Source organism: Pan troglodytes, chromosome 8 (assembly GCF_028858775.2).
Source record: "Pan troglodytes isolate AG18354 chromosome 8, NHGRI_mPanTro3-v2.0_pri, whole genome shotgun sequence".
NCBI lineage: Eukaryota > Metazoa > Chordata > Mammalia > Primates > Hominidae > Pan > Pan troglodytes.
The window spans coordinates 61,304,673-61,329,579 of NC_072406.2; the positions used below are offsets into that span (position 1 = coordinate 61,304,673).

Sequence of the window (24,907 nt, forward strand, 5' to 3'; positions counted from 1 at the left end):
GCTGGAGCCCTGGGTTGCCCACCCCCTTCACAGATATCACAACCTGGAGTGGTGGCCTCTTTCCTTCCCTCCCTCCCTTAACACATACACCATATACTCAACATGTATTCATTAAGTGGTTACTATGCCTTGGCACTGGAGATACAGAAGTGAATAATAAGCAAAAGCCCCAGCCTGCAATCTGCTTGCATTCTTCTTAGAGAGACAGACAAAAAATACGGAAGCATCAAACCGCGTATGTGAGGCACCACTCTAAGGAAGAAAAACAAAATGCTAAACTAGCAGGCAAGGGCGAGGCAGCACTGGGGAGAGAAAATGTGATAAGGTGGTCAGGGACGGCCTCCCCAACAGGTGGCATCTGGGAGCTGGAGAAATGAGGGTGTGGCCATGTGGGAGTCCTGGGAGAAGATTCCAGGCGCCGGAGTAAGCAGTGCCATTCCTGGGGCAGGGGCCATTCTGAGAAGCAGCAGGGAGGCGCTTGCAATTCGGGGCAGTGATGGAGAGTGGCAGGAACTGGGTTGGTCTCTGGTGCAGACATGGAGAAGGGCAGGCAGAAGTGGGAAGCGGGAGCAGAAGATGCTGCCGGCCACACCAGGTGATCCTGGCCTCGCTCCATCTCACATCCTGGGAAGGTGGCTCCTGGCTTTGCCCAACAAGGCAGAAGTGCCCCCACCCACCCCATCTCAGCTTACCCTGGCCCCCTCCCTGGCCATTCCTCCAGTCCCAGGGGCCCTCGCACACCACACAAGTGAGAGCCATCCCGAGTCAGGGCACAGTGCTGTTGACATTCACTGAACTGGGAGGGCCTCTTTTAACCTCCTCTCCCCTTGTAGCTGGAGGTCATGCCCCTGGCAGAGCCCCAACCATGCCTCTTCCCAGAGCAGCAGCACTCTCGGCCGGGGAGAAATTCTCCTGGCCGACTCCAGGCAGAGCCCAGGGCCATGCGTGGGGATCACTGTGAAAAATAACACAGATGGTGAGCTTCACCATTTCCTGTACAACACATAATTAGGTTAGATAAGAAACTAGCTGTGTCTAAGTGCTATAAATGTCTATATTAAGCTATTTTGAAAGTGCCGAGCACTTTGACATTTGAGAGTTCAGAGTAATTGAGGTATTGAAATAAAATTGCTTCTGTTATTTAAAAGGTCATTATCGTCTTCAGCTAGATATATGAGGACTATTTTCCACTCTAGTGAGCCGTTCTTTCAGGCACAATTAGCATCGCTTGAGCAGAGGTCTGCTGGGGAGGCTCCCACCCGGCAGCCCCCGCCAGAGGCCCCAGGCAGCCATTAAGACCCACGGAGCACAGGGAAGCAGAGGAAAGCCTCCGACACCCAGAATCCCGGCTGCCTAGGGAGAGCCACCACTGCCCAGCCCACACCGGCTGTGGACCGGTCCCTGAGCAGGGGCTTACTGTGCGGTTCTGCCTCATCCTCAGAAAAGTCTTCAAGGATGCCATCATTGTCAGAGCATTGTGGGTGAGGAACTGAGGCCCCAGGTTGGCCACATGCAGTGAAGCAGCAGGGGGTGCGGCCAGCAGGCCCAGGAAGGGAGATCTGCACTGAAGGCCATGCACTGAGTACGGAGCAGGCCCAGACAGGGGCCTGACATGTGCTGGTCACTTTCACCAGACCCCTGAGCCCTTCCCCGCTCAGGGCTCACATAGCATTGCTTCAAGGATCCAAATCAGGTACAAACCTCAAACACCTACTAGGATGTTCTACTATAAAAACCAAATATTGCAGCTTTTCTCATTCAAGCCACTTCAATCCCACCTTATCATTGAGTTAGATAAATAGAATGGTCTTAATTACAAATTAGATACCTAATTTAGTGATTAATTTAGTAACTAAATTTCATCCTTGGTTATCATTAATTTAATATATCACAATTTCTAAATGTCCCTCAAAGAGAACATTGACTTCCAAAGACATCTTCATTGCCACAGTGTGGGACCTCGTGCTCCTGAAAGGCGAGGAATGGCAATGACAGCAGCCCGGGCACATGAGGGGTTTTCACAAAGCTCGTGGAAAATGCTTATGATGAAAAAACTATGATGCATTTCAAATTTTTTGCATCATAATAAAGTCATAATAACTCATTATAACATTTTTGAACAGCATCTAGTTTGAGACACTAAGAAGGATCAGACATCAGTTTGAAAACCACTGCTCAATGAAATAAAAGAGGATATAAACAAATGGAAGAACATTCCATGCTCATGGTTAGGAAGAATCAATATTGTGAAAATGGCCACACTGCCCAAGGTAATTTATAGATTCAATGCCATCCCCATCAAGCTACCAATGACTTTCTTCACAGAATTGGAAAAAACTACTTTTAAGTTCATATGGCACCAAAAAAGAGCCCGCATTGCCAAGTCAATCCTAAGCCAAAAGAACAAAGCTGGAGGCATCACACTACCTAACTTCAAATTATACTACAAGGCTACAGTAACCAAAACAGCATGGTACTGGTACCAAAACAGAGATATAGATCAATGGAACAGAACAGAGCCCTCAGAAATAACGCCACATATCTACAACTATCTGATCTTTGACAAACCTGAGAAAAACAAGCAATGGGAAAAGGATTCCCTATTTAATAAATGGTGCTGGGAAAACTGGTTAGCCATATGCAGAAAGCTGAAACTGGATCCCTTCCTTACACCTTATGCAAAAATTAATTCAAGATGGATTAAAGACTTAAACGTTAGATCTAAAACCATAAAAACCCTAGAAGAAAACCTAGGCATTACCATTCAGGACATAGGCATGGGCAAGGACTTCATGTCTAAAACACCAAAGCAATGGCAACAAAAGCCAAAATTGACAAATGGGATCTAATTAAACTAAAGAGCTTCTGCACAGCAAAAGAAACTACCATCAGAGTGAACAGGCAACCTACAAAATGGGAGAAAATTTTTGCAACCTACTCATCTGACAAAGGGCTAATATCCAGAATCTACAATGAACTCAAACAAATTTACAAGAAAAAAACAAACAATCCCATCAAAAAGTGGGCAAAGGACATGAACAGACACTTCTCAAAAGAAGACATTTATGCAGTCAAAAAACACATGAAAAAATGCTCACCATCACTGGCCATCAGAGAAATGCAAATCAAAACCACAATGAGATACCATCTCACACCAATTAGAATGGCAATCATTAAAAAGTCAGGAAACAACAGGTGCTGGAGAGGATGTGGAGAAATTGGAACACTTTTACACTGTTGGTGGGACTGTAAACTAGTTCAACCATTGTGGAAGTCAGTGTGGCGATTCCTCAGGGATCTAGAACTAGAAATACCATTTGACCCAGCCATCCCATTACTGGGTATATACCCAAAGGACTATATAAATCATGCTGCTATAAAGACACATGCACACGTATGTTTATTGCGGCACTATTCACAATAGCAAAGACTTGGAACCAACCCAAATGTCCAACAATGATAGACTGGATTAATAAAATGTGGCACATATACACCATGGAATACTATGCAGCCATAAAAAATGATGTTTTTCTGTATGTTCTTTGATTGCTCCTTTGTGTGACAACAATTTTATTATACAACCTCAAATAGAAAGATAATTCAGTCTTTAAAAAAGAAAAAGAAAAAATCCCTTTGAGAACAATATGAATTTTGCTAAAATTGAAGTAAGAACAAACATCAAATTTATTGTGAAGTTTGGGTAAAAGAATGGTGATATTATCAATGCTTTAACAAAAGTTTATGAGGACAGTGTCCCAAGGAAATCAGCAGTTAACAAATGAATAACTCGTGTTGAGAAGGGATGAAACGATGTTGAGGATGAAGCCTGCAGCAGGAGACCATCCGCGTCAGTTTGTGAGGAAAAAAATTCATCTCGTTTGGGCCCTTGTTGAAGAGGACCAATGATTAGCAGCAGAAACAAGAGCCAACATCATAGACATCTCCACTGGCTCAGCTAATACAACTCTGAGAAAAATTAAAATTGAGCATACTCCACTCCATGGTGTCAAAACCATTGTGATCAGCAGACAAGAACAGAGTTTTCAATGAACATTTTAAACAAGTGCAATCAAGACCCTGAAGCATTTCTTTGAAGAATCGTAACAGGAGATGAAACATGACCTTACCAGTATGATCCTGAAGACAAAGCATGATCAAAACAACACCTACCAAGGGGTGGAAGTGGACCAGTCACAGCAACAGTGGAGGGGTCAAGAGGAAAGGTCATGGCAACAGTTCTGCGGGTTGCTCAAGGCATTTTGCTTGTTGACTTTCTAGAGGGCCAAAGAACAATAACATCTGCTGATTATGAGAGTGTTGAGAAAGTTAGACAAAACTTTGGCAGAAAAACACCCGGGAAAGCTTCCCAGAGAGTCCTTTGCCACCATGGCAGGGCTCCTGCTCATTCCTCTCATCAAACAAGAGCAATTTTGTGACAGCTTTGATGGAAATCATTAGGCATCCACCTTACAGCCACGATTGGGCTCCTTCTGACTACTTTTTCTTTCCTAATCTTAAAACATATGTAAAGAGCATCCATTTTTCTTCATTTAATAAGGTAAAAGACTGCACTGACATGGTTAAGCTCTTGGGATCTTCAGTCCTTTAGGCTGACTAAATGGCTGGTATCACCATTTACAAAAGTGTCTTGATGTTGATGGAGTTTATGTTGAAAAATAAAGTGTGTGTGTGTATATATATATATATATATATATATATATATATATATATATATATATATAAATTCAATTTTCTCATAAACTTATTGAAGTCCCCTTGCATTTATAGGGCACTGGGTCTATGAGAGGCCATGTGCTGTTTATGATGAAATGACTCTTAGGAAACATGCACCCTTTGAAAGCAGGGACTCAAACAGGTCCTTACACACCCATGTTCATAACCTCACTATTCACAACAGCCAAAAGCAGAAACAACCCAAATGTCCATCCACAAATAAATGGATGCACAAAATGTGGTTATACATCCAATGGAATATTATTCAGCCTTATACAGGAAGGAAATTCTGACACATGCTACAACATGGATGAACCTGGAGGACATTATCCTAAGTGAAATAATAAGCCAGGCACAAAAAGATAAATCCCATATTGATTTCGCTACAATGAGGCACTTAGAATAGGCAAATGTATAGAAATAAAACCATTCTATTATAAAGATACATACACGTGTATGTTCATTGCAGCACTATTCACAATAGCAAAGACATGGAATCAACCCAAATGCCTGTCAATGATAAACTGGATAAAGAAAATGTGGCACATATACACCATGGAATACTATGCAGCCATAAAAAGGAATGAGACCATGTCTTTTGCAGGGATATGGATGAAGCTGGAAGCCATTATCCTCAGCAAACTAACACAGGAACAGAAAACCAAACATCACATGTTCTCACTCATAAGTGGGAGTTGAACAATGAGAACACATGGACACAGGGAAGAGAACACATAACGAGGCCTATCAGTGGGGCACGGGAGGGAGAGCATCAGGATAAATAGCTAATGCATGCGGGGCCTAATACCTAGGTGACGGGTTGATAGGTGCAGCAAAGCACCATGGCACATGTTTACCTGTATAACGAACCTGCACATCCTGCACATGTATCCCAGAACTTAAAATAAAATATTTTTTTAAAAAAAGAAACAGAAAGCAGAGTGGTGGTTCCTAGAAGCTGGTGAGTAGAGGGGGATGAGGAGTTATTAATGGGGACAGTTTCAGTTTGGGATGATGGAGAAATTCTGGGATGGATGGCAGAGGTGGTTGAACAGCAATGTGATGCATTTAATGCCACTGAACTGTACACTTGAAAACAGTTAAAATGGTAAATGTTATGTAAGTTTTACCACAATCAAACAAACAAAAAATAAAAATAGGGAAACATGTATCCTAGTGGGGGCAACCCGGCAGGGGCACATGCAGTGTACTGGAGCGCTCAGAGGGTGGATGCAAGGTCATCCGTTCTGCATGGGTCTGACTTGGCCTTGTGCATGTTTAAAAGCTCCACTTCTCTCTGTTTCGAGATGTCAGTGTGTGAGCTGCAGAGTCACACAGTTACTCAGAAGAAAACACGGAGCCTGTCTGAACATCACAGATTGCAGGGCAGACAGTGATGTGGTGTCACTGGAGGATGAAAGGCAACTTGATATGGATGAAGAGCATGAGGGGGTAAGCCTGTCTGGGTATAAGGAGGCAGCAGGAGACGCCCCTGCCTTCGTTAAATAGCTAGGAAGTCCTAGAATGGGCTGAAATTAGACCAACTCCTGGTCCTTCCTCGGAGAGAGTACTTAAAATATGTATGTGTTGAATTCAGGGGAAAAATACAATATACCAGGAACACACTTTGCAAACTGTAAGCAGCTTACAAACATAAGTGACTCTCACAACCTTGCTCCAGAGCTGGGATGAAATAAAATTTTGTCTTTTGCTTTTTAAAAATCAGTTCAAGCCTGTACACAGTAGCCTGAAACTATCTAGATACTGAGGCCAGGCTTCTTCTTAGGAAGTTGAGGACATTTCCTCCAGACCCAAGATCTTAGCTGTGGTTTTCTGACTGTGGTGCCTCTATTTATTTATTCTTTTTTTTTTCTTTTCCTGAAACAGGGTGTCACTCTGTTGCCCAGGCTGGAGTGCAGTGGCGTGATCTTGGCCCACTGCAACCTCCGCCTCCTGGGTTCAAGCAATTCTCCTGCCTCAACCTCCCGAGTAGCTGGGACTACAGGAGGATGCCACCATGCCCGGCTAATTTTTGTATTTTTAGTAGAGATGGGGTTTCACCATATTGGTCAGGCTGGTCTTGAACTCCTGACCTCAGGTGATCCACCCACCTCGGCCTCCCAAAGTGCTGACATTACAGGCATGAGGCACCACGCCTGGCCTGGGGTGCCTTTAGATGCTGCTGGGGAAAGCTGAACTGAGTGTGTGGGACTAGCCCTGAGCTGGCTCCCTGGTCCACACTGGTCCAGTGTTTCTCTGTACAAATGTGCCAGCTCTTTCTTGTTTTACAGAGAAGGAGCCTCTGCAGGGCCCCAAGGTGTGAACACTCAGAATTCCCATCAAGGCCACCCTGGCCCCACCACAGCAGAGGGTGCCGCCAGCCACCTCAGCCATGTCCCCACCCCCAGACAAGCGTGTTATTTCAGGCTGGTCTTTGATGGAAACTGGCAGAGGGGGCTGCCAACAGGATAAACATAGCAGTGCTTTTTTTTTTTTTTTTTTTTTCCTGAGTTGTGGAAGCTCTGGACAATGTTGTGGTTTGGGGTAGAGAATTTGGATGCCTTTAGTTAGAAACAAAATCTATAGGAAAAAAAAGGAAATCCCTGCCTTGCGGGTTGTGGTTTTTGTTTTGTTTTTGTTTCTGTTTTTGTTTTTTAATTTTCAAAGCACCTTCCCAGTCCTTCTCCGCAGTTGGTTGTATTTCTAAGTATTGAGAAGCAGTGTGAGGTAGTAGCTCTGTGACAGGCAGCAGGGATAGTGTGGTGACCCAGCTGACAGGGCCTGCCCTCACTGTCCCCAGGAGAGAAGAAAGCCATCCTTTAATGACCTTGTTCCCCAAGGAAGAACAGTCTAAGGAAGGAAGACCCTGCCAGACAAGCCCTGCTAGAAGCTGGGGACTGATCGCCAGTGTCAGGGAAGGTCCCCAGCAATGACGGGAGCTGAAGCTTGTGGAACGGCCTCTGTGCCAGGCACAGTGCTCCATGTGTTCACACAGGTCATATGACATTAGCCGAGGGTTTTATCTCCAGGCCACACCGAGAGCAAGCTGATGAGGGAGCCAGCCCTGGGCTCTCTACCTCCCAGCACGACTATTCCCAGCTCCAGGACTGTGGGACAGCTTGGCCTTGGGGCACAGCCCCCCATGTCCCTGCAGCATCCTCACCCGCCCCTGCCCTCTGCCCTGGAGATGAATTTGTTCCAGATAGGAAGGTGACTGTTTAAGTCCTGTTGGCCCTAGCCACTTTGCAAATGAGGACGCTGCAGGTCAGAGAGCTCAAGTGGCTTCTCAAAGACACAGAGTCATGGAAAAGGACATTCGAGTTTTGGACCAGAGCTTCTGACCCTAAAGCCAATGCTCACCCTACAGTGAGAAGAGCCATAGCTGAAGCAAGAGAAAGCAAATGGCGTGGCGTGTGAGGAGAAACAACTCCAGACACCAAGCCCCTGCTGGGAAATCCAGTCCTGAGTCTGGTGCCAAAGCTAGACAGCACAGCTTGGAACGCTCTGTTAGTTTACAGCCTGCATGTGACACATATTATCGTTTTACTTGCAAATAGAATAACGAGACAGGGAGAGAGGGAGGGGCAGAGAATGAAATAAAAACAGAGAGAGATTTGGAGCAAGGTTGGATTAGGAAGAGAATGTGCAAGAATGCAGAGGAGATGAAAACAAAACAAAATAAAACAAAACTAAACAAAAAATAGCAACAACAACAAAAAACCCAGCTGAGCTATGATGGAGCTATGATGGAGGGCAGGTGCACGTGAAGGACAGGTGGAAGCCAAGGCTCTCTGCAGGTTTTCAGGAATTGCCCCCAGATGGTGGTGTCAGCCTCAAGTAGCGTGGTTGCTGTCCAGATTGAGATAAGACAGGAGAAGCCTCCAGGGTTGAGGGGTCAAGAAAACAGTGTCTCTGCATACCCATGTCTGTTAACTCAAGAAGTTCCAAACCCTGGGTGAATAACCTCACTCACATCTCTTCTAGCCAGTCACGTTCTGTCAATGGTCAGGTGGAAATAAACAGGTGATTGTACATTAGCAACTGTCTCCATCTTTACTGAGCTATCTGGAATCAACCATGGGGACAATAATTTTCATATAGATTCCCAATCTGTCCAAGAAAAACAAATAGAAGCTAGAAGTAACTGGGCCTTCCAGACCCCTTCACTGGGGATGAGAGTGTGAAGAATGCCTGGATTTAGAGAAGCCTTAAGGCACAGAACCTTTCTCTGCAATGAATCTTTTTGTTCTTTTGGCTACACCGTAGGCATACCAGAGTATCCTTTTCACTGTAGCATGTATTCTAACTTCTAAATGGCCTCAGTTTCCTCATCCTGGAACAAGACTATCTTGTGAGATGGTTTGGAGAGACAGTGTGAAGCCACCAGAGCCCACTTCACTTGTTCACTACTTGAAATCCCTTCAGCCCATCTCAGTTCCCAGGTAGCTTCTGGGTCCACTGTTTATTACAGTCCCCGAGGTGGGCTGGCCACCAAGGGGCCAAATGCTCCTGCTCTCTGGGACCTGGCAGAGAGCAATTCCCCAGAAGAGGCCCGCTTCCCCAGAAGAGTCCCACTCCCTGACCAGGGCTGGCCCTACTGGCTGGTCTTTATGGTCCAGGAAGGTCCCCGCCCTCTGCCTCCTGGCAGATTCTTGCCCCTCCTCCAGGGCTCAACTCAGACAGACACTTCCTCCAGAGAGTCTATCCTAACTCTTTCCTCCTTTTAGTTTCCTGGACACCTTGGGATTACTTCTCATTAGGTTCTTATACCAGAACGTCTTTTGGTTCTGATATAACTCATACTTCCTATGACATAATAGGAAGAGCACAGGATTGGTACTGGGAAACTCTGAGTTTGAATCCAGCTCTGCAACTAATAGTGTGGCCTTTGGCAAGTCTCTTATGATGACCCTGAACCTCATTTCTCAGAGCCATCCAGTAGCAATGATGCCACCTGCCTTTCAGGGCTGCCATGCAGTCCCTGGCACCATGTCTGGCAAGCAGAAGATACTCTGGCAACAGTAACCATCATAGGATGTTTTGCCTATTGGTGTGCTTCTATGTGAACACATGAATACCGTGTGAATTCAGTGTCTGACATAGTAGGAGCTCAGCAAAGATTTATGGAACTGACGCTGACCTCTGAAATGTCCCTTGAGCAAGCTAAGCTTATCTAGGGGAAGTTCCCACTCCCAGAATGGCTGACTGTGCTTCTTTCAGCGGGAGGTGCCCAGCTGCCACCTTCCAATGAATCCTCCCATCCAGCCCTGCTGGAGAAGGCTGGGCCTCAGCCGTCCTCCAGGGTTGGGCAGGGAGGCCACAGACAAGAGCCAGGGCATGAGGAGCTATGGAAGGGGCAGAGAAAGCCTGAGTCCAGATCCTGATGCCCACCCTGAATCTCTGTTACCTAAACTCTCCTTTAAATCGTGGTCTTTTGTATAAATGGTGGGGAACGAAAGGGGAGTTTAAGTAGACAACCTCTAGTATCTCTTTTAGTGAGGATATCCTATAGAGAGGTCATGTTCCTGGAAACCAAGTCACCATCTTCTGGCACCTGGGAAGGCCTGCACTGCTACCTGGGGGCGGAGATAAAATCTGCCACTGCACAGCGAGGGCCTCCTGAGTCCCACTCCCCGGCCAGGGCCTTTCTTTGATTGTCCTTCCATTAACGTGCCAAAGAACACCCAGAAGGCATCTTCCTAGGTATCCCTGGGGTCAGTCCTTATTATGCTCACCTGCTGCTTGCCTCCTGAGGGCTGAGGCACTTCCCATTGAACTTGCCAGCTCTGTGCTGCCACAGGGGCTGCCATCACAGCCAGCAGCCGTGTCAGTGGTGATCGGGGTTGGGAGAGCATGGGACCCCACCTGGGCTTCCTGCTCCTCCGGTTCCAGATGCTGCTGAAGACAGGGCTGGGTGGCTGGCTGCCTGTGGGGATCTCACCAGTCCCAAGGCCTGCCTGCAGCGCACCACGGGCTCTGATCATGGCCACTGCTGCCACTGCCATGGGACACGCCCATGCCCAGCACAGGCCTGCTCTTGCAACCGTGAAGCTCCAAACCATGCTGGGCTGGGCTTCCAAGGTGGCAGCTCACAGCCACCGAGGCCTGGGTCAACAGCACAGAGGGGAAACTGCAGAAAGGTAGGCGGGAGCCAGGTATGAAGGGCCTTGCTACTCCTCGAGGTGCTGGGCATCCTGAGGGCAGTCGGGGCAGGATGTCGGGCAGGGGTAACTCGGCCAGTCTGCATGTCGGAGCGTGGATTAAATGGCAGGGAACAGGTCAGGGGTCAGAGTGGCGGTCCATGACAGAGGTGATCAGAGCTGATGGGAAGCAGGAGCTATGTGAATGAAGACAATGGGGGAGGTGCCGGCATGCAGGGGAGATGGACAGGAGAGAGGAGGGCTCCAGCTCTGCCACCCTGGGCCAGCTAGCTGAGGTCTGCTTCTTCATCTGCAAATTGGCATAGAGTAGCACTGGCTTAATGAGATAAGACAGAAAACATACTTACCACAGTGCCAGGCACCTGGTATTTTCAATAAGTCAGCAGTGATTCCGCTGCTGCTGCCGGTGGCCCATATCTCCAATGCTAGATTTGCAGCTTTAGCCATGGGGTGAGCGGTGGAGCCCTAACCAGGATGGCTGGGTATCAAGGGATGCAGGGTGCTCTGATGCATTCAGTATTGGGTGTGTACTTCCAAGAGTCATGAGGGAGCTGCAAAGGGGGAGCTCGTGGGTGGACATGGAGCTCAGGAGAGGGCTCCACGGGGGCTGTGGAGGTGGGGTCCTTGGGATACAGCTGAACAGTGGTTGAAAATAAGACATTCTCTGCCAGAGAACACATGCTCAGCAGCGAACCCCAGAGGGCTTGGGCAGAGCTGAGTTCAGGGGAGGGGGAGCAAAGGCAGCCAGCAGAGGGTGAGAGACAGACAGCAGGGAGCAGGCAGTGTAGACTCCAGGCTGCAGAGAGAAGGAACCAGAGGAAAATAGTGGCTTGGGAGGGGTCTGTGCAGGTTGAGAAACACTTGTCATTTTGGAGATAGAAGGAGAAGTTGAATGTGCAAAAAAGATGAGGGGTTACATGGTGAAGGAGAACCCCAAGGAAACTAGAAATGAATCCTGATGAGGTGGAAGAATGAGGAAGCAGGAACAAGACATTGTAAGAATGAAAGAGCAAAAGAACTAACACAACTAACTCCATTTTCAATTAAGGGAGCCCTTATCCATTCCTGCACGTAGGCTAGGATAATTTTAGGGCACTGAGATAAAATGCAAAAACAGCAATCATGTAGTTTTTGAAACTAACTCTGGGATTAAAGGAGAAGTATGTAAACAACTATGTTTCATTGAAGGTTTATAGGAGCTTTGTGATCTGACCAAGGACAAAGGAGTTTCCAACTTCCTGGATCCTCGCTGGGGCCCAGATGTTAGCAGTTGTTGGTCATGTCTTTAACATAAAAAGAGCCTAGAATTTGTACTGACTTGAGATGGTCTCTGCAACACTAGTCTGCCATATCCTCAGGCTGCCAGCTCTTGAATAAGCCTGCTTTTCCTTCCACCAAATCTTGTCTCTCAAGTTTGGCTTCCAAGCAGTGAGCAGGAGAACCTGATTTCAGTTACAACATTTTAAGGAATTCCAAACTGACTATGAAATGGGCTGGGGTGCAGTCACAGGGCACTCAGAACTGGGGTACTGTGATAACCTGGGAACCCACACATGGGCTGAGGGAGAAAAGAGATGGAGGAGACCCCACAAAGGGGAGGATTGGGTAGCCCCAATCCTTAGCTGAGCCAAAGATCAGCCCTGCAAGAGGTCAGGGTTCCTCCAGCCAGCAGGAGTGAGGGTGGGAGCAGAGAGGCTTCCTGGAGTCAGAGCTTAGTGCAAGGGGCAGTTTTAGGTTTAGAATGCCTGGGAGGTCGCCAGGCTGGCAGGTACCTTTCCATCTCCTTAGTTTGCCCAGCTTCCTCATGATGTTCTCTGGGTCCATTGTGGCCAGGACACTGGCTTAGGACCCTCTCTAAAGTCTCCATCTTTTGTGGACCACAGACCCCTTTTAGAAAACTGAAGAGAACATCAGACCCTCACACACACAACACAAACGTCTGCATAAAAATTCCTGGGTGTTGTTGGCTTCCCTGAGATCCATCCGTAGACCCAGGAGTCTGAGGTACTAAGTGTACACATAAACAGGAAGTAATCACCCTGGCCACCCCCAGCATGTAGAAAGCTGTCATAAAGGAAAACAGAAGGCTGACTCCTTCAGCACAGCCAAGAACCCCATACAGACCACCTACTAATGAGCTTTCTCCTCGTTGTTGATGGAGGACGCTTGTAATAAAGTTTAATGTGGAAGAACAAGTTGCATTTAACCAAAGCTGTAAACATCTCTAATTATATTTAAAACTGTAGAGTGCAGTACATTAACATTTAACAATCAGACACTAAATTGGAGTGACACTAATAGCATTGTGTTTATTAGAAATTGGGCACCAAGTCGTCTTTCACCAGTGACAACAGAAGGAACAGAAAACCTCCATGGCCACTCTTCCCCACCACGCTGCATGTTCAGGAAGAGTCTTGTCCAAATCCCCACCCCCTGAGAAGATGAGGATTGCTCTGGGGAAAATACACTCAGCAGACCAGACACAGCTCAGCGCCCACGTCTGTTAGCCTTATGCACTGGGGAATTTTTTTTTCCCAGAGAAAGAAAGCACTTCTAAAAAGCAGTAATCAATTAATTCAGAATGAGCAAAGGCTCAACCTCTATTCTCCCTGCCCTCTGCAGAGTTCACACTGCAGAGCCCTTCTTCCTTTGAGACAACCCTAGGAGCAGCTTTCTCCTGGCTCTCCCCTGCTGCTGTGACTGTCACTGTCCTCTGATCTCCACCTGGATCTCCTCGCCTGCTGCATACCTGCCAGCATGGATGCTCCCCACTGCTCAGGCCCAGCCCTTCCCCTCCTCAATGTGCAGGCAGCCTCTCCCTGGGAATCTTGCCCACTGTCAGGGCTTTGGCTGTGACCTATGCCCTGAGGACACCCCCTTTCCCACAATGAGCACCAGATCCATGTTTCCAACAGTTTACATCCTTGCCACTCAAAGTGTGGTTCAGGGACCAGAAGCATGGACATCCCTGGGAGCTTGTTAGAAATTCAGAATCGCAGGTCCTATCCCAGACCTCCTGAGCCAGGACCTACATTTTTTTTTTTTTGAGACGGAATCTCACTCTGTTGCCCAGGCTGGAGTGCAGTGGCACGATCTCGGCTCACTGCAAGCTCCGCCTCCCGGGTTCATGCCATTCTCCTGCCTCAGCCTCCCAAGTAGCTGGGACTACAGGCACCCACCACCATGCCTGGCTAATTTTTTATATTTTTAGTAGAGACAGGGTTTCACCGTGTTAGCCAGGATGGTCTCGATCTCCTGACCTCATGATCTGCCCGCCTCAGCCTCCCAAAGTGCTGGGATTACAGGCGTGAGCCACCGTGCCCACCCAGGATCTACATTTTAACAAGATCCCGATGATTTGTGCATACATTAAAGGTTGAGAAAGCACTAGTCTACGTGCCCATCTATCTGGACACCCCACAGCCACTCCAGCCCAGCATGGCCATGCTGAATGCAGACCCCTCCCCTAGACCACGAATTTCTGTTTGGTTTTCCTTCCTGATGAACAGTTTCTATCCTATGTATGGAGATGGGAGTGTGGTCTGGAGTGGGGTCAATGTCCCCGCCATGTGGCTGCCTCACTTTTTAATGGGCTCCAAATGACACAGAGCTGGGTCACCTGGGTCTCACTGCAGTTTCCTGGATCAGGGATACTGGAAAGATGTCATGTTCCACATGGACACCAGCCTAAGCTTTAGGCTGACACAAAAAGACTCCCTCCAGCATGCAAGTGGCATGGCTCTTTTTTGTTACCACGCTGTTCCCTTCCACTTGTTGGTGCCAGTGCCCCTCAGTCCTCCTCTGGTCCTGTTGGTGTCCCTCTCCAAATCTGAGGCCTCCCTTCCTTAGGGAGAGCATCAGTCCTGGAGCCCTCCATCGGGAGCTCTCCATTAAGAAGGGCATCTTCAGAACCCAGGATGGGGCCCACTCAGGCAGCAGGACACACAGTGCAGCAGGAGCTCAGGGGCTGCAATGCAGCCACTGGGTGTGACCTAATTGGGCACCCTGGGTACTGATATCAGTATTTTGTTTGTTTGTTTGTTTGTTTGTTTTGCTTCCTGTTCTGGGAAGCAACTTTGATGCATACTGTATTCATATTCTTTATGCAACCTGACTGGCTTGACCAAAACCAGGATTTAAACAGCAGAGTAATTAGAGAGTTTATGGAAGAGAAGAGTCTGGGGATGTTAGGGACTTGGGTAGAGTCCTGCCCTTCCAGGACATTCTCCTCCCTGCTGCTTGCTCAGTGTCTGTTGCCTTCCAAGGCTTCTCCACTAGGCAGGAGATGTGGCAACAGATAGATATGTGCCATTCCAGCTTCACTGCCCAAGGCAAAGATGATTTCTTTCTCCCCAGGATTTTGATATTCCAGGGGGCCATGTGCATGCTTGGGACCATTTCTGGCATGAGCTCCATTCTTGGCTCAGCCTAGGTTACAGTCATGCATATCAGAGGCTGTGATGAGCAGGGCCATGAATAATCCCCAAAGCGAGGGGGTCTTTGGGCTCATTGCTGTGTGGGCCAGCCCACATTATCATACACTAAAAATGTATGTTCTAAATGCCCCATGTTGTCTTCACTCTCACAAGAGTCAGGAGGTGGGAGGCCTGGCTTTTCCTTATTTTCGCTGTGAGCTAACAGAGTGGCGGTACATTCGTAAAAAGGTGACTCTAAGGAATCCCAGGCCTCTCCTCCACTACAGCTGCTTCAGGGCAGGCCTCGGGGCTTTGGCTTGGCAAGACAGTTTCACCCAGGTGGATGCCCCTTCATACCTCCCGGCTTCCTGTGCTGACTCCATGCCAACCATGCCAAGGCCAAAACTCACCACCAAATCTGAGAGCATCTGCTGTCTGCCTGAAAGAAGCCACTGCACTCTAACCAATGGGTTCATACTTGTTTTAGCTTCATTTAAACATTTAAGCAATGGTCCATTTTGAAAATTACTCATATGTAGTTTCTGCCATTGATGTCTTATAGTGAAAACAAATTGACAAACTTTCCTTAATTTCTATTTCAATGATATGTGATATGTTTCCCCTTATCTTTGGAAATGACAATGCATGATTAGTGGTCCATGGACAAACAATGAATGAGTGGGCACATTTTTTTAAGCTTACTGTGGCAATAATGTCAATATATCCTCTCAGACAAGCACCTGATACAAGTCATCCATTGCTTCCAGTTCTGAGCACAGCTTGGGCATTTGCTTCTGGAGATAACAGTGGGACCAGCTCTGCCTGGATGCTGTCCATAGTTTCCAAGATTCCCCTGGGCAGCATTTTCAGTAGGAGGAGATAATCTGCAGGTTCCCATTCACACACCTTAGTGTGGATTCATGCAGTGATGACCACAGTTTGGGAGAAAGAGGCTGGATTCGATCTATAATATAACAATGACTGGTTTGACTCTAACTGGGAGCTACCAGCTCTTAAGAGCATGTGTTCTTGGTAGAATGTGTTCCTGTCCATGCATAATAACCCTAAGCTCTCTTTGGATTTAAGTGGGTGGGTTTGGGGGTGAATGAAGTTCATTTCCGTTCTGTAGAGGCCTAAGGGGCCTGGGAAGATATTACCCCCTGGCCTGTTGCCCTCTTCCCGCCATTTCCTTTTCATGTGCCCCCTCTCCTTCCCATTTGGCACCCCCAGAGCCCCACAAACCCATAAGGCTCCTTGGGCAAATTAGGAGATCATCCTCTGCCCTAAAAACACTATACATCTGTCAGAACACTGCCATGATAAAATTAAAAATCCCTGTGATAATTATTATATAAATGGTGTGCTAACCATATATCCTCCCCTCCCAAAGAGATGCTCAAAGAAGTTCTAGTGAGTTCTTCCAAATGGGTCTTTCTTCCTCAAAAGCTGCATGGTTTATTCAGTGCCTTCGAGATCTGGCAGAGAGGGAGGAATGAGACACAGGTGTTATCCAGAGAGGGTGAACTTCCACTTTGTAAAGGCAGACCGGTTTGCTCCCAGAAAATCAATATCTGCTTCCAATTTGGACCCTTTCCAATAAACCATAAACTCTCATGAGTCTTTGGGAACATTACTCTAGGGCTAAGTTGGTGGACAAATATTTGGTTTTTAAAGTTATTGCAATGAATGACTTAAATAGTGAAGAAATTTTCATTTTGAAAATGCAGACTGGCTTTAGCATGAATGTCAACACAGAGCATTTGTGTAGCAATTTACAGTTTCTAGAACTGGCAAGATTCATTATCCCATTTTACCCTCAAGATTTCTATGGGAAGTTAAGTCGTCTTTACACAAACATGGAGTCTGAGGTCATTAGGGGATAAGAAATTCAGCCAAGTTCACACAGCTATATAGAGGGCACAACTCATACCCCAGCTGTGTTTAAAATAGATAATTTATCATATATACATGGTCCACTACATAGTCAAACAATTTCTATAGTGGGCAGTAAATAGCCACCCAGACTATACTCACATCAAGAAATGTCCTCAACAACACAGTTGACAGGATGGTGCTTTCAGAATGGATCCCCTGCCAGTAAGTCCAAGATTCCTGTGTCCCAAAGGTCCACAGAGCAACTTCCCCATGCACCCTGAACCCCCCTTCAAACCCATTAGAACTCACACACAAGGTTGCAATGGGCAAGGCACTTGGCAAGAGGAGGGTCTTCAGAACACACTTTCCAGCTTGGCGTGTACTTCCCACTCTCCTACCCTGAGGGCATCTGGCAGCAGACACCCTCAGGGGCTGAATCAGAGGTGACTGAGCTTGGCACACAGTGAAGAGGCCCATGTGCTCCAGTGTGTCTTCTGATGGCCAACACCTGTGCTCCTTTGGAAAAGGGTGAGTAAGCACTTCTTAGAGAGTGTGTTTCTCTATCAGTACAGGTCCACCTTGTGAAAGGGCTGGAAGCCCTCTAGAATGGTGTTCTTCTTGTCCTGTGGCCTCAGGGTCTCATAGGTGGGCACCATGGCCTTCAGAGACAGACCTTATACTTCTAGTCAGTCTGCCCCTCTGGCCTTAATCTTCAGGGTTACTGCATCTATTTAAAACAAGAGATGCCATCTCAGGTGGTGCTGGCAATCAGCAGTTGGCTGTGGCCCTGGCAATGCCATCTGATCCTTGGAAAACCAACATATGTGCCATCTTACAGTTGGGTCCATAATGGCATTTCCTCTAGCTATATACTGTGAGCTTGTATCGTGGATACAGGAAGAGTAGAGAGTAAAATTAAGATTTAAAAACGATTTTAAAGAAAACCTGGGGAAAGAGGAGAAAAATGTGAAGGGGTTTGGCTCAGCAGAAAATCACCTTGGCTGCTCTCAGGATCAGAATCCTTACGCTCAGGGCTCAAACCCAGGCGCATCTTGTCCCGGGAGATCTGTCAAGAGCTGTGGCCCCGATTCTTTTGGGGAGAGCAGGCTTGTACCTCTTCAAAGGCACCCAGAATGCTGCTGAAAAGGGGCTCCCCACCACTCAGAAGGCATGAGTGAAAATACAGACATAAGGGCTTTGTCTCCAAGGCTTCATAAATCACTGGGTGGCAGGTATTAAATAGAACCTTGGAGGTGGACGCTGTACTACAGCTTGTTCTCCTCGAAGAGGATCTGGGCATAGACAGTGCTGGTGGGGGCGCCTTTGGCAGCCCGGTGGGGTTTGATCAGCTCCAGCTCGGCGTAGGTTAAGTTTTCCTCAGCAATCTTTGGCTATAAAAGAAAAAACAAAACAAAACACAATTCTAGCTGACCACAGGAGTTCTACATCACACATTCATTCATCAAGTATGCATGTTCATAGCATTTTGGGATTCAGAGAGGGATAAGTGGACAAGAAATTTAAGAGACTACATAATATCCAATAACATAATTAATAAGATAGATCTCATTGTCTTCTATAGAGCACTACGCCCTGCAGTGAGATCCTGTGATTTGCTTTCAAGTTGACATGAAACACTCACAAAAAAATGACTAAACACAAGGCTAAAATGAAACTTTAATGCTGAAGAGTAAAAATAATGTAACTAATGGTCTCTGATCAAAAGGGAAATATAAAAGTGGAGATGGAAACAAAAAAATTCTAAAAATTAATAACAACACTAGAACGCCACCACTTAGAAATTTTTGTAAATGACTTAGTATAAAACTATAATTTCAAAATATCTTGAAAATAATGCTAAGGAAAATATTCCTTGCCAAAACCTAAAGCCTATGTTTGAAGCAGTGCTGGGAGAAAACCATGGCCTGAAATACTTATGCTAAATAGCATGAATTAAGTAAGTCAGGCCTCCAACTCAAGCAGTTAGAAAAAGAGGAATAAAATAAAGAATAGCAGAAGGAAGAACTTCATAGAAATAAACCCAGACTGCATAAATCACCAGTAAAACAGATAAACTGAAAAATAAATTAATCAAGATAAAAAGGGAAAAAGCATAAGTGAATAAAATAAAAAATAAGATAAGAGACATAAACGAAATGAAGGAAGTTTAAAAATGCTTAAACAAGACAGTTTGCTGAATATACTGAAAAAACTTTTAAATACAGGATAAAATGCATTATGTTCCAGAAAAATAGAAATTATAAACATTAACTCCAGGAAATCTGAATGTACCATCAAAAAGAAGGAAGGAAAGAAGGAGGGAAGAAGGAAGGAAGGAAAGAAGAAGGAAGGAAGGAAGGAAGGAAGGGAGGGAGGGAGGGAGGGAGGGAGGGAGGCAGGGAGGGAGAGAGGGAGGGAGGGAGGAAGGGAGGATATCATTTATTAATACAAATTTTAAGTTAAATTTACTCAGAGAGAATGAAGTACATTAAAAGATAGATAATCATATTCAAGTTTATTCTATTCCAGAAATGCAAAGATGGTTTGATATTAAAAAGTCTATTAATATAATTCATAATAGTAATAGATCAAAAGAGAAAAGTCATATGATTATAGATGCTAGAAAGGTACTTAATACAATTAAAAACACATTTTTGTTTAAAACAATTTTTGAATGAAGTAGGTGTAGACATATATTTTCTTAATATGATTAAGGAATATTATTAAAATAAAGAATAATTGCTTATTCAAATCTAGTGATATTAACAATTAAACCTAAAAGTTATTTTTCAATAAATGCTGTTGGAATACTTGGACAGCCATTTGAGAAAAAAAAATCACATCCTTATATCATTCTTCACCCCAGGTTAATTCCAAATGAATTAAAAATTTTAATGTGGAAAATAAACCTATAAAAGTACTACAAAATAGGTGGGGAGTTTTTTAAAAATAGCCTCCAAGTATGGAAATAATTTTAACATATGACACAAAACCCAGGAGCAAAGGAAAAAAAGATGTGTGTACATTTTCATGCTACACATGGCAAAACAGTCTCTAAATAAAATTAAAAAAAACTGAAAAAATGAGGAAGATATTTATAGCTCATATTAAAGGGCTTTGCAATTCAACAAAGATAATAATCAAGTTTCCACTAGCAAATCCAGCAAAGGACAACAGACAGGACCAGCAGTTCATGGGAAAGAAAAATGCAAGCATCTCGGACACAGATGAAATGATACTCACCCTCTCATAATCAGAAAACCGACACTTAAAGTCACACTTAGACATCATTTATTTGTCTTTCAAGTTGCCAAACATTAAAAAAAAAAGGTTGACAAAACATAGAGGTCCTCTCCTATACTATGGGTGGGAGTCTTTCTTGGTACAAGCAAATAACTGTAAACACTTAAATAGGTATCAGTAGGAGATGGGGGCATTCGTATAACACAATATACGGTGCAGTCTTTAAGAATGAGGGAGGAGCTATATGTGTACTTTATATTTCACTATCATATCCTGTGTAAATATGCGTGTATGCGTGTATGTAAGTAAATATGTGGGTACATATTTTACATACTTAGAAAATCCTGGGAACTCTCGGCACTCGTTCAGAAAATGGAGAGCACATTAACCATGGCTCTTTCTAGGGAAGTAACCTGAACAGCTGCAGGGAGACTCAGCCTTCACTGTGTACATTTGTTGTTACCTTTTGGATTTTGTAGTAGGCACACATATTTAAACAATGCATTAATTAATTTTAACCCATAATTAAAAAAATAAAAGTTGGTCATGAATTTATAGTCACACAGTCATTTTCATTTAAGCACCTCTGCTCTTTATAAGGATGTCAGACTTACGGTTTTTTGGTTTTGGCTTTGGTTTTGTTGTTGTTTGATTGACTTTTTAAAAAAAGTTTGTATGCCTATTTCCTGGTTATCTGGTGGAAATTCCAAACAACTAAACCACCTTCATTCAATTTAAGTTTCTTAAAAAGAATTCCAAAAGCAAAACACTTCTTTTCTTTTGAGATGATGCACCCCAAAAAGGCACGGGAAGTAATGGACAAGGAGAGTTTCAAAGAATTCTTTAAGCCAGCACCTCTGCTGGGGGTGACTGCCAAGTGACCTAGACGAATTGTCTAGCAATTTTTCAATTTCAAAGTTAAGATCATTTATAGGGATGGGAGCCTTCTGCTTGCCTTTTGACACCAAAAGTCTTTACATTTCTTCTTAGTCATCCATATCTTACAGCAACAAAAACCCTGTTTACATTCTCGCTTTTCAGTTTAATTACATTTCCCATTATAATGATTCCATTTAGAAATGCCATGTGTCCTCAAATAAGCACACAAAACCCAACTCATGTAAATTTTAGCACCAAGATTTATGAAATCATATTGTCCAGGTGTGTTATTACATTACCTTGAAATTGCATTGTTTTCTAGTGTAGATTATCTGTTTATTCTTAAGTTATTCCATTACATTTGGATATGAAAAATAACACTAGCTCTTTCAATACAGGTCACCAGGCTGGCTTGGCTGATGTGTTGTTTTCATACATTTTTATGATGTTCCTATAGTAAACATAACTTAATAAAGCCAAAGCACACTAAATAAATAATTGCATCTAGAAAAGCAATAAAAACAAATAAAATTAGTACTTTCATAAGTGGAAAGGGTACTTCAATTACCGCTACAAGCAACAACCCACCATAAAATGTGTAGAATCATTTCCCTTATGCATATTTCTGGAATATAATAATTTGATTGAAGATACGAGGCAGCTCACAGGAGGCTCAGAACTGTGAAGTGTATAGTTTCCAAGATAAGATGCATAATATCAGTCCTTGGCATCTTTAAAGAACCTATTGTTTTTCTGGCATGCACACTTGGCTATCACGATCAGCCATGTGCCTAATTACATTTCCCAGCTTGTTTAACTGGAAATAAATTCCTAATGGCCAATGAAAGGGGCAAATGTATATTCCTCACTGGTTTTCACCAAACTACGTTTCTTTGCACTAATGTTTCAGTGGAAGGTTCAAGGTGTATTTGAGGAGAAGCTTAGAGAAAATTTTTGGCACATCACTAAGACTAGGTAAACTAAAAAACTGGTGGTAAAACCAAGAGCCAGGAGCTGAAAGCAGTGGTTAAAGCAGGTGGTTGCAATGGGGCACAGCCTGACGAGGAGCCTGTTGCAAAGCCTCACCTTTACTTCAGATGATACAAGTTTACTGCTATCTTCAGTAGACAAGCCCAAACTGGATTTAAGCTAGGGAATCACTCCCAGCATGTCTAAAAATGAATGAGGAAGCACTTCTGTTAATTTCCTGATAGACGCTGGCTTCAAAATGACTCTCTTCAAGCCCCCACCCTACTCTGGGGGATGCAGGAAGTACAGAAGGCTGCGGAGTGTTAGTACAAATTGTGGAACTCAGGATAGAAGCTTCAACAGTGTTGAACTGTCTATTCACAAACACTCTTAACGACTGTAAATTCCATTGAAAGCCTCAAGGAAACTGCTTGAAGGAGGAGTTCCAGGCCTCAGACCCGGACCGAGTTTTACATTTATATCCAGATGTTGCAATCACTGGAAAACAGGCAGCAAGAGTGAACCAACTGCTGCTGGGAAGTCCTGGCAGAATCCTTTAGAAAAAGCCCTAGAACTTTCTAAATATGTGAGAAGCAACTCGGCCATTTCCTCTCTCCCAGGGCTGTTTGGTTTTACTTTATTTTCCGTTTCACCTAACCTGCGGTGACTCCTGGTCAGATTCTCTTTCTATTCCTCAAATAAAGGCCTGGCATTTGTTGTATTCAGCTGCTTGGTATTTTGTGTGTCTCAAAACCCTTGTTTCATGGACCCTTAGTCTCACTTTTCATATTAGAAAACTACCAGCCAGGGAGAAAACTACCAGCCAGTGAGAATCCACAAGTAATTCTGGAGGAGGATTCTATGAGCAAGGGGGGATGGAGGGTCAGATACAGGCACGTATTGATGCGTCAAAGGAAGGCTGCAATAAAGGGAAATTCTTCTAACTCTCAGATCAATGAAAGTGTTCATGGAGAAGAGGTGAGGAGAGTGGCTGAGGCTATCGTCCTGGAGCTGACAGCAGATCATGGGTGCAGGAGGAATTTGGATCTTAGTTTAAAGGTCAGCTGTGTGACCTTGGGCCAGTTCCATCACTGGAGCTCAGAGATAATACCTACCTTGTTGGACTATTATGAGGATTGAAATGAGGTCTATGTAATGTTTTGGCCCAGCAGCTGCCCCATAAAAGGTGCTGAACATGTGTGTGCTGAACAAATCAGTGTTTCAGTGGCATCACCTCCTCTCTAGGGTCAGCTAAAATAGCACGCATATGTGCACGTTCTGAATGCTTCATAAGTTAACAAGAACTTTGTGAACTAAGTAGCCCTGGGTATCTTTTGACAGGTAAGGAACAGATTCTAGGAAATTAGTTGTTATGGACTGAATCTTGTTCCCCAAATTTCCTGTGTTGAAGCCCTAACTCCTAAGACCTCAGAATGTGACTCTATTTGCAGATGGGTTTTTTTTAAAGAGGTAATTAAGTTAAAATGAGGCCATTAGTGTGGGCTCTGATCCAATTTGACTGGTGTTCTTCTAAGAAGATGAGGACACAGACACACACAGAGTCAAGACCACATGAAGACACAAGGAGAAGGTGGCATCTGCAAGCCAAGTTGAGAGAGAGAGGCCTTGGGAGAAACCAACCCTGCCAGCACCTTGAGCTCAGACTTCTGGCCTCCACAACTGTGAGAGAATAAAGTCTGTTGTTTTAAGCTGCCCTGACTATGTGACTGTGGTGTTTTGTTATGGCAGCCCTAGCAAATGAATACATAAGTCAAGGTGAGGACAGAAGAGAATGGAAGAAAAGAAAATAGCCTTCCTGAAGGGGAGATGAGAAGAACTACCTGATAGGGTGGGAGAATATACGAGATTAAGGCATTTATGTCAGCAGCAGAGCACCCTCCCCGAGACAAGGCAGGGGACAAAGGTCTGATACATTTACCCCGGGTTCAGTGAGGAGCAGGGCTGGAGGAGAAAGGCTCTAGGACTTCCTCACATGGCACCCTGCCCCCCCACACACCTCCCATCCCCAGCTGCCTGGCCCGCCATGGCCAGGCCTCGGCCTTGACCCTGGGCTGCAACAGATCTAGCTGGGTTGCTGGCAGCCCACACAAACCTCCAGCTTTCTGGAAAGGGGGCAATGGTGACTGCCATGCTGACTGGTATGAAGGGCACCTGGCTCCAGCAGGGGAGGGAAGCTAACAGAGGAAAGCCACCCAGGTGTGGCTGCCTCCATCTGAGCAATGCACCTGGCTGCCAGGTGACCGGCACACGGGCTAGCTGCAGGACATTCCTGCCCTCTGAACTGCACCCGAGGCCGAGACAGATCCTGCAGTCAGCTGAGCACACAGAGGCTGTGAGTGCCAAGGGTCAGGTTGTTTCTGCCCCCAAACCCTGTGTTCCATCTGCCATTCTGCAGCTCTCTCTGAAGCCACTTTTCTTTTGTTGCCACATTTCATGCTGGGGATGTAAGGAGAAACAAAATGACATGCAGAAGCAGCCCCACCTGAGGAAGAGACTGGGCTGAGGTTTCAAGGTAGAAGACAGAAAAATCCTACAGGAAAGGGCTCCTTGCCCAGGGAAGCTATCATACTAGGTCTGCGTGCTCGGACTTCCCTGGGCACAGCCTCACTT

General features: G+C 45.3%; 1 protein-coding gene across 7 annotated transcripts in view; it reads right to left on the minus strand.

Moving 5' to 3' along the window:
* Positions 1 to 3,078: 3,078 nt before the first annotated feature.
* The window catches only part of VSTM4 (V-set and transmembrane domain containing 4), a 112,391-nt gene continuing 90,562 nt past the window's right edge, over positions 3,079 to 24,907 (minus strand). For 4 of the 7 annotated variants that reach the window (XM_016918254.4, XM_016918253.4, XM_016918252.4 and 1 more), the window contains one exon: positions 13,109 to 18,576. In XM_016918254.4, coding sequence (XP_016773743.1) covers positions 18,451 to 18,576 — 126 coding nt within the window. In that variant the 3' untranslated portion in view covers positions 13,109 to 18,450. Of the gene's footprint in view, positions 4,275 to 13,108; positions 18,577 to 24,907 lie in introns of those variants that run through there. The other 3 variants (XM_054659551.2, XR_008537385.2, XM_054659550.2) reach the window with 3 other exon arrangements.